We start from the raw sequence: 10,491 nt of genomic DNA on the forward strand, positions 1-10,491 counted from the left end.
AACACTGCTGTTAAAGTGGTGCTTAAAAACAGTTTGTTGGCCTTCTCTCCGTACAGGAGAAACACTCCTCTCGTTTACACTACTTACTTGCTTAGCAAACCCTTATTTATCCTATGATGCAAAGCATAATCTGCCCAACATCAGATCCTGAATTAGTGGAGTGTGAATTAATGGAATCCTAGGCGGTCTCTCTTCAACAACAGTGTCAAGAATGCTCTAGAAAATCACCTCTGCCTCTCTTTCTCCTTCTTCCTGTTTGTTATGCTTCAGCGGCGGTGGGAGAAGATGGGCTCAAACACACGTTCTTAGGACATTTGAATAATTATTTATTGAGAAGCCACAGTTTCCCACACTTTTACAACTGTAGGCTTTTATATAAGGCAAAAAGCAAGATGGATCCACTACTTTCCACAGAAAGAAACAGCTCTACAGCAGACCCCAGGGTCGCTCAGTTACAGATCAAAGTGCAATGTACATGACAGATATAAAAAACAGTGTGGAAGAAAATAATTGAAATTATGGTTACAGTCTACTGAAGGAAATATCCATATCTTATTATAAATACATTTGTAGTCTAGGGTTGTCATTTCAATAGGTTTCTTTTTACATATACAGTTACTGAAACAGAAAAGCAAAATGTGACATTTACTAGGATAAACGTTCACAGAAGACAGTTGGTCTGAACTTCGCTTGATGCTGTGTCCTGATCAGATGGCCCCCTCGTCATGACAATTAAAATAATATATTGATATGTTCTTTTTTGGTGGGGGGAGCTACATGAATAAATGCCAAGCTGGGTCAGTCAGGACAAAAGGAGTCCATTGCTTTCAGCTTTAGGGGATGAGAAAAGCTGAAGTTGGCTGTTGAAACCATGCCTTTCCCCACTTCCCATAAAACTGAAACTAAAACCAAGCAGATCTATGTGCTTCAATTAATTTATTCATGTACGCATTTAAATACTTGGTACCCACATACATGAAACAGAGACATGAAAACACTCAGCTCGCTTGTTCCCATGTCCACTTCTCATCAGTGCATATGTAGGACGGGATGAGGCATCATTTTGTTCTGCTAACAAAAGGGACACACCTAGCAGCTGAACTATGTGCTCTCTCCGTGAACAGCGTTTAAGAATGGGGTTCCATATTGCTTGTAAACATAAAGACACAGAAACCGGAAAACCATGGACCTGAAGGTCATCTGCTAATCTTGGTACCACAGAGCTAAAATGGTAATTATATTGGTGAAAGTCTCATGGGCATGGTGGTTGACAGAAAATTCCCTAATGGGGTTAGCTAACAGACTAAGGACATGCATTGATTACAGGACTCCAACCCAGGGGACTTTTGGACCCAGAGAATGGTTTAATCATCTTCTTCATCTTCCTCGTCGCTGTCCTTCATGCTGATGCCCTGCAAGCCCCCACCTTCACTCACTGATGCAGTAGCCTCCTCCACAGTGAGCCGGTTTCGGATGGTCTCATAGGTCTTGCTATTTAAGGTGGAATCCAGGACCCCTTGCAATCGGAAATCCCTATAGGTTTTCTATGGGGAGAAAAGATAAAGCGGTAAGGAAGAGCCCCTCACCAAGGTGAGGAGGGAAAGGATGCAAGGAGGCTCAAGCGTAAGAGTCATGACTTTCAGCTAAGTGTTACATGTGATGGATAGAAAAGTAAAGAAACAGTCACTCCATTCAGATTTTTACTTGGACTGCGAACGGCGACTCAACCAAATGACAGAAAATGAGAAACCATGACAGGATAAACTGTACTAGATGAGACAAAGCAAAGAACATAAGCTTGTGTTTATTCAGTTCCACAAAGGGAAGTGCTCGAGTTGTTTTCTTCCTCCCCCGCTCTGGTTCCTTCTCTTAGGTTATTATAACAATATGATCGACAGTGTAAGGGGCTCTAACATATACGTAATGAATGTGCCAATTGATCATGGTATTTTGTGATTTCTGTTGCAGTCTGGTCTTTAGAATTTTTTGCCTGTTATAATTGTGTGAGCCACGTCCCTCTGCCTCATCCACGAGATAGACATATGCATGTTGGTATATGAAACCTATTACGGGCCGCCACAGTGACGGGCAGGATGGAGCGCTAATGCCTCGTCAATATGTCGCAGGCAATGTGACTCATATCTCATCTCCGTGGGAAAGATCTGTATCCATTTCGTGCACAACTTTATGTTCTCGGGAAAGAAATCTGGCTCTCTTTCCAGAACAATGGTTGGTATTGCTGTACCACAAGCTTCTTTGTTCCTTCAGGCGATTTCTCTCGGATTTCCTTAGGTATCCTAAGGACTGTTTCCTGGAACCTCATTGGTGTTAATTGAACATGACCAGAAGCATCTGGCTGTTGTCTAGCCCATATTTTTTTTTAAAACAGTCTTTTTCTAACTAGAAGTTTTCTCATCACACTGCATATCATTTCAGCTACTAGTTCTCTACTTTGTTGTACCTGTTGATGCAGGAAACTTGATAAAGGGGAGACAGAAAGAATGGCAAGGTACTTCAGTGTGACCCTCATTATGATCTGTATTTGTGCTAGTTTATCTAATACAGTTATGAGATCACTAATCCCAAGGTCAGTGCACTTTTACGGTCACAGGTTGCAGTGATTGTGGCGTTAATCGGTGAATGCAGTTGGGTCCCACAAGCCCTTGATTGGAATAGCTACTGAGATCTGAACACTTCGCTTGCTAATATGAAGGAGGGCTCAGCTAACCTTTACCCAGTGCTGGGGCAGGACCATAGCTTTCTGGGTAGGGAATGAATGGATGAATGAAGGGAGTGTCTGTTGGCGAAGGAGCACTAGGGATGAGTTGCTGTGCTGGGAGTGGGGACTCTTCCTCAGGCCCCTTGGAGTGCAGTAGTTTGTTAAACTGAGCACAGTTCTGGAGAAAGTGAAAGTCCCTACCCAGAGATAATTGTGTTGTTTCTCTGTGGTTCACGACTGTGTATATATTTGCTTTTGGCAGATGGCAAAAATTAAGCCACATTAAGACATATTTTTATTTTAATAAAACATTGCTGATTTTTGACACAGGTTTGGAAATATCAGTTATGAAAAGATAATTTGAAAACACTAGATTGTGGTATTTTCTTTTCATGTCTACCCAGTCAGATAAGAGACAAATACAAATCGTCTATATTCTACACATATTTAAAAAAAAAAAAGAAGAAAAGAAATATTTATACTAAGAAAAGGAACTCAGAGGGTCTGGCAATGCTTAGTGAAGTTGCCTTAAGGAACTGATTTAAAAAAAAAAAAACCAACTAAGCTGAGCGCGCCATTCAAGCGCATATATTTCTTTCACAATAGCTGCAGTCACATACTGGCTGAAACCTTCTGCAGGGTGAGGCTTTGTGAGATCAAATGCAGATGATAATAACTCCTTAATTACACACAGTGGAATGGTAATTGGGCTTTAGTCAGCACTGAGGTAGAAGAGCACCTTCAGGGGGATGGGGCTAATCCAAAGGAGACCAAGAAGCAGGGTAGGGGAGATTTTTGGCAAACTGTTAAGAAAATTCAGCTATGCTTATTACTAAAATATTTTAATGGAGATTTTTGTGCATTGAATGGGAGTTTTTGCATACGAATGTTTTAAAAAACCCTCTATGTCGAAGCATCAAATGGAAACTGAAATGATCAAAAACCGTATTTACCCCCTTCTGTGATCTTATTATTTCATGTAAACCACTGCGATTTCACGCTGAAATAATTATCATTAGTCCATGGCACACACATAAGAACAGGGGAAAAGAGCTACTTTCCGGGTATGTTACCGCACCTCTGTGATCCTTTACATTTGACTGTGTACACGCATTGTAAGAGAAACCACTTAAATTAACTATGAGAACAATATTGATTTGCATTCTGATAATGATCACAGAACATGTTTAGAAATAGCTGGGGGTAAATATTTCCATTAAATTAATTGTGGCAAAATTTTATTTAATTAAACCATAAGTGAAATTGGTGATTTATGCAATTAACATAAATTCTGCCCAAAGCAAGCTTTCAAAAGTACAATGCAAGGGCACAAGAATGTCTGTGACATTTTGTGCATAGCAAATACATACAATATTTTTCCCATATAAAGAATCAATGCCTACCTGTCTCTTTTGAAATTAAGCTTGCCCCTTTGATGTCTCTGTAAGAGATTAACCATGCACCACAAAGGAGTTTTATAGGACTGTTTTGCATTCAATGCTGTCTTAGAAATCATCCTGTTGTGTGTGTAAGCAGGCAATATCTGTGTTAAGGGAGTCCTACCGCTTGCCAATGAAGCACATTTCAGTAAGCTACTTGCAAAGAGGAAGCTTTGTTCTTTTACCTTTACCATCCTAATTAGTGTTTTCAGTTGATAAATGTGAAGCTGTAGGTCCATCCGGTCAGTCAGCCAGGTGCAGATGACGTTCATGGAGCTGTTGTACCATTGCTGAAAAAGAGACAAGAGTTCTCCAGGCAACACATCATGGAGTGACTACAGGGCAGGGAAGGGATAGGTCACATCTGAGCACCTGTTCTGTCCTAGAGGAAACAAGACAGTTAAAGAGAATTGCAGAGCCCAGAGACCATGAGCATCACGTCACACAAATGAGGTGCTGGTTCAGTCTAGACCAGGGCAGTATGGACTTGGGATTGAACCCGGGACTCTTATGCTACACAGAGTACATGCATGGTCCATTTCTGAAGACTGCCTCTTGTGCTCTTGACTCTTATCTGAATTGGTCCATTTCACTCAGTTGTGATTCAAGGCTTTGCTAATTTCCTAACGCCATTGTCTCCAGGGCCAGAAGAGGGATGGGTACCTTCACTGGCACTTACCTTTGAAAACTCCCAGGTAGAGAGCGGGAGGAATGGAGAGGTGTGTATCTACCACCATTTGTCTGACTGGGGCATTCCTACTATGGACAGCAAATAAAGATTTCTCTCTAAGGCCCAAACTGTTTTGGGCAGCATTTAAGTACCCTGCATTAGCTGTGCAATCTGTTTTAATCTTAGCAGAAAAAAATATGAAATATAAGAGGGGGGAAAAAAACTATCTACAAATGAGCTCATTTCAAGCTGTTGAAATCATACTTCCCCTTATGGGGGTTAAATTTTGCTTCTCGTCTGTGAAAAATGCTTGAAGCTGTGTCACTTTAGACTGCCACCCCTGTGGTGCAGGAAGTCTCTGGTGCAGTATAATTTTGCAGTACTGCTCATATATTCATAAATCTCACTCAGAGACATATGAACAGTGTTATGAAGTGTCAGTATGAAAAAAATCTAATCTTTTAAACTTCACCAGGTTTCATTACGCTCTGCCGCTTATACCAAACAATTTACAAATAAAATGAAAAGGTGTGGATGGACCTATATATTTATTTATGTGACATCTATATGAACTGTGCACAGAAAAGATGCAAAAAAAAAATAAGTAAAAGGAGACTTAGAGAATTGAGACGACGCGTACGTTCCTGCTAACCAGCACGCGCAGGCACACACACATCGCACACCAGTGGGGATTCGAAAAGCATAAATAAAAACATGTTTCTGATGGTAACTCCACCCTTTCTCACCTAAAGATCATCCAAAATCAGTTTATGCCTAACACTCACAGTTTTTCTGAAGCCTTGTTTCTGACTTAATTTCTTAAAAAAAAAAAAAAATTAATTTGGGGTTTTACTCGCAAGGTAGGACTGCCAAGTTTCACCTTGCAAGAAACTACAGAGTCGCAGCCATGGAGTATAGAAGCCCTCTTTGCATCTTAGCTAGGCTTCTTCCTCATTGGAGCCAAGTGTGGCTCTCTTTGGAGCCCAGCCGCAGCAGGGACCACGCTACCCCAACTGAGGCAGCGCTGCGCAGCCTCACAGCCAGCCCCTGCTCTTTTAAAGATCATGGAGGAGAAACACTCAGTCATAGGAACCTTCTGTCCCTCCCCAGGAAGCAGGCGGCTGGGGGTGGGGATTTCTTGCCGGAGATGGGCAGGTCATCCTCCAGAGGGTGTGTGATTGTTGGGGTCAAGCTGCTTCAGGCATGGACAGGTTTTCCCCTCTAGGGGTGAGAACATTTTTCTGAAACTTTCTTTCTTAGGGAGGGGTAGTAGTGGTTGTTTGTGGAGGGTGTTTTTGGCACCTCCTGCCCAGGATTCTGTGTTTGCTGTGTCGACATCTGGGTTTATTGTGAGGCTCTGGGGACAGGATGAGCGGAGGACCACAGGTGACCACGTTGCTTTAAACTGCCTCAGAAGCTAGGGGCACACCTGGGTTCATGTAGGCCTCAAGCTTAAACTTTCTATACATCACATGCAATCCACTTTACTCCAGGAATAATTTCCCCTATCTTTGTCCCTCCAGACGTTGGAAGGTGACCTTCGAGAAGCTCAGGTGACTACATGGCCAAACATACATGCTCATCGTCTTGTGACGGATACATGTCTGGGACACAAAAGAGAAGTGTGGCACTCTGGCTTCTAGGCAGAGGTGGCATTTTGCTTTGGCTGTGACAACAGGCAAACCGGCGCTGGCTTCTATCACTGCCAGCAAGCCTGGTGCAGCATGCCTTTTTCTCTTTACTGAGAGACGCGCCACCTTTCAGGAAAAAATACAGCACCCCCTTCCATTTTACATAGGCAGTTCTCACTCGTGTAAATGGCTTTTAAATAGCACAATAAATAAATAAGAATGAAAAATACAAATTAAAAGGTAGACTGATGTCAACAGTCTTGCACTGCTGAGGAAGGTGAGGGAGGAAGCGCATACAGAGGGGATCAACGTATCTGAGCACATTCCCACCCTAGAAGCAAGAAAACCCTGGAACATCCATGCTTCTCCTGAATCTCACATCTAGCAGGAGAAGTGTAAAAAATGTATGATGCCCCATTGGCTACACATTCAAAGAGGCAAAAGGGAGAAAGTGAGTCCTTTCCAAACCTTATGCTCAGTAGATGGAATCGGAGGCACTTTCAGATGCAGCACAGCCAGTGCTAACTTGGTTTTCCAGCATGGGCGTCAAAAGGCATTTAGATGTTGGAGAACGACGTAAGCATTGCCTTCTAGAACTTTAAAATGTTAGAGGTGATGGAATCTTCACAGTAGCCATCGAAAAGGAGGAAACAAAGGCCCAGAGACAGGTAGGAACTTTTTCAAGATCACGCGGGAAGTGGGCCTCTCCAGCGCCAGCACTATACTGAAATGGATGGTCATCTGCAGTTTGCCTTGTTTTGTGGGTACAAGGTGTGCTGATCATTGGAGCCAATCTCCAGCCCTCTCCAGCTCTCTGGCTGGATTACTAAAAGCAGGCCCCAGAGGAGGGTTCTCCCGGGAGCCAGGCTTGCTGGGTTTGATGTCAACGCTAATAGCAGATTTGTAATGATTCTTTGAAAGAGGAAATTTATAAAACAGATGACATTCTTCCAATTTTTGTTTTGTCTTTCATTCAGATAGGCCTCTTCTGGAACTTTTTTTACACCTGAGCACTAAAATTTTTGGTACCATGTGCTTCAGACCCAAGGAAGGAGAATCAGGAATTGACAATCTGCATTGGATATTTTGAATATAGTCATGACTTGCTGTTCCTTAATTTAGGGCTACTGATTTGAAACTTCCCAAACAATGCTGCTTTAATCTTAAAACACACCAGAGAAGTAAATTGCCACCAGACTGGATTCTTTTAAAATATATCCCCCATGCAGTCATTCTGGGAAGATTGGAACATAAAGGGATGCTCATTGTAGCTCTGACCTGTGGGCTAACTGCAGCTGAATCTAATGCTCTATTTAGAAAGCAGCTAGAAGGACAATGGACTGTTGCCTGCTTCCTCTTCCCCTTCTTCTCTTCTACCACAATTCGACATCCCAGACCTCTTTTGTCAATCTTATTTTGAGACAGGGCCTCACTAAACTGACCAGGCTGATCTCGAACTCACTTCTTAGTTCAGGCAGGCCCTGAACTTGCAGTCTTACATGTGGTCTGCACTACCCACTTGGCCAGTTTTCTCCCCCAACCATCTTTTGTGTCATCCCTACTCAAAGTGGTCCTGCCTGATCTTAAATGCTGATGCTCAAGGGATCATCCGTGTCAACCTCCCAAATGCTGGGCTGCAGGTTTGCGCAGTGGTGCCTGGCTTCATTGCTTTCTAGTACGAAGGATTTAGGGGTGCTGGTCCTAAAACACATCTGAGCTTGTGACCGTGAGTATGGACTTTCATCCTTAGAGACTCAGTTCACTGATGAAAATGGGCATTCGTTTGTCTTTTATAGGGTTCTTCTGACGAGTGAGTAAAAGAATACTTGTGAAGCACTCATGTCTGTACTCAGTATATAGCAAAGCAGATAGCACCACAGATCATTATTATACCCCAGGCCTCACTGTTTTACCTCTGCTTCTCAACCTAAAAGATAACAAAATGTAGGGTGAGGCGGGATGTGTGGGGGTAGCTATCTGGAAAAGCCATGTGGTGGAAGAAATGATTCCTACAGGGAGATCTTGGAATTGTATGCCTAAGCCTTGAAGCAACATATGGCTAGCTCCAAGCAATGGGATTCTATTTAAACTTAGGAAACTACCTTTCCTTCATGAAGCATATTGTAAACCTATATTGATTTATGTTGAAGCCCTGAGTTAAAACGACTCCAGAATGAGTGACTTTTCAAAGCTTGCAGGCTTAGGCTCAGCATCAGCTTGTTTGGCCGCTTAGCTGGATAGCCTCAAATAAACTGCTTAACTCTGTGACCTTCAGTTTTCTTCTCGGGTTAGTGCCAGTGCCAACTTCATAAGGCTGTTGTGAGCATTAAGAGATAATTTACACTGGGTGCCTACCAGAGTGAGTGTCACAGAGTAAGCACTAAAAAAAATGGCTTTCACTCACAGAACATAGTTATTGTCTTGATTCGTTTCTAGCAGAAGTGTGGGTCACTGATAACCAGACTTCCCAAGTCACGTATTCTGTCCTCAAGCTCACTGACTTTTGTAGGGCAATCCTGCCATGCAGCCTGTACCCAGAGCGATAAGGGTTGCTATGGCCAGGATCAGGGAGAGTTAGTGAGAAAGGTCATAAGCAGCGAGGATCACATACTAACATCACCAAAAAAATCTGATATTCATCAAGGATTTTGTTACCTCAATTTTGATCTCTTGTGTGTCTTAAATATTAAAGTGTGTTGTTGTGGCTCCCCATCACTAAATCCTGCAATGAAGAAGTGACTCCAACATCTCTCTCTAGGTCTCCCTCTTGGTTTCACTGTGGAATGGATGGAAGCTTTATGCCCTAGAAAGTTGAAGTGTTGACAGGCAAGATGAATAATTAACGCCTCATGGAAACTCAGCTTTCACCCAGGGCTGGGTAATCCCAGTGAGCAATCCAGTGGCCTTTGCTGAGGTCATACCTTCTGCCACCACAATTACTACTCAGATTCTCTCTTTCTTTATCTATTTAAAACAGAGTCTCTTCATACATGAATAACAGACCTTTGGACTGTCCTGAGCTTGCTAGACCAGACTGCTCTCTTTCTTGTAGACACCCACCTATGCTAAGTCTTAATTATGCTTCCAACACTTTGAAATTAATTTGGTGCCCTGTGGAGATGCTGCTGATAGTGGTACATTTGTTTTTGGAACGAGCCACCTAGTTGCAGGTGAATGGCAGCAGCAACAAGGCACAGAGGCTGAAAGAATGTTCATACATAACCCAAAGATCATTTATCTCTGTAACTTAGGCAAACACCTTATCAGACCAGGGGAGTTCATCACTTACACGTACTCGTCTTTAGTACCTGTTCCTGACAAAGCATTACTTTGTGCAGAATAATGCTATACAACCCTAGGCATGCACATAGATAGTCACATGAGTGTGCACAGAGCAACAGCAATGAACTGTTCATGGAACACAAATGCCTCATTATGTCCAGATCCTACACAGAATACAACAAACATGATACAGTTTAATTGTTTAATTAAGAAAATACGAACAGCCCCATTTTGTATATGAAAAAAAAAAAAGGACATACACCTAGTAGATACTGAGGTAGTTTGGAGTTTTTTGTTTTGTTTTATTTTTGTTTTAAACCACCAAATCAGTATGAGTTGTTTTTACTCAATTCAGTTCTGTTAAGAAGGTAAGGACTGACTACACAGAATCAGGGTCAGATCTAGGTTCTAGGTGTTTCACAGCCAAGCTGCTAAGTCCGGAAGCTTTCTCAAAAGTGTGTGGCTAGGATAATGCTGTTGAGTCTGTTTTTACTGGAGCCTAGGCTTGTCTTAAAGTGGAAAAGAATACTCATTTTTATATGCTTACAAAGTTGATACATAGATAATGGGGACCTGAGCACATTGCCAGGGAAAGCTGCTCAATGGCTTCAAAGAATTCGTGGAAAGACCACTGTTGCTCTTAGGAGAAATGACTTGAGCAGCCTGGATGGGGAATATCATTTCTTAGCCTGAATGAGCATAACTCCCTTTTCCCCTTTGTTCCAGATAGGTGGGTAACTCCACAATTGC

General features: G+C 42.4%; 1 protein-coding gene across 3 annotated transcripts in view; it reads right to left on the bottom strand.

Moving 5' to 3' along the window:
- Window positions 1-310: 310 nt before the first annotated feature.
- The window catches only part of Cadps (calcium dependent secretion activator), a 444,339-nt gene continuing 434,158 nt past the window's right edge, over window positions 311-10,491 (bottom strand). For all 3 annotated transcript variants that reach the window (XM_055599062.1, XM_055599061.1, XM_055599060.1), the window contains 2 exons: window positions 4,344-4,448; window positions 311-1,544 (listed from right to left, as the gene is read on the bottom strand). In XM_055599062.1, the coding sequence (XP_055455037.1) occupies window positions 1,365-1,544; window positions 4,344-4,448 (285 nt within the window). In that variant the 3' untranslated portion in view covers window positions 311-1,364. The remainder of the gene's footprint in view (window positions 1,545-4,343; window positions 4,449-10,491) is intronic.

This window comes from Psammomys obesus, unplaced genomic scaffold (assembly GCF_907164565.1).
Source record: "Psammomys obesus unplaced genomic scaffold, mPsaObe1.curated_primary_1811, whole genome shotgun sequence".
NCBI lineage: Eukaryota > Metazoa > Chordata > Mammalia > Rodentia > Muridae > Psammomys > Psammomys obesus.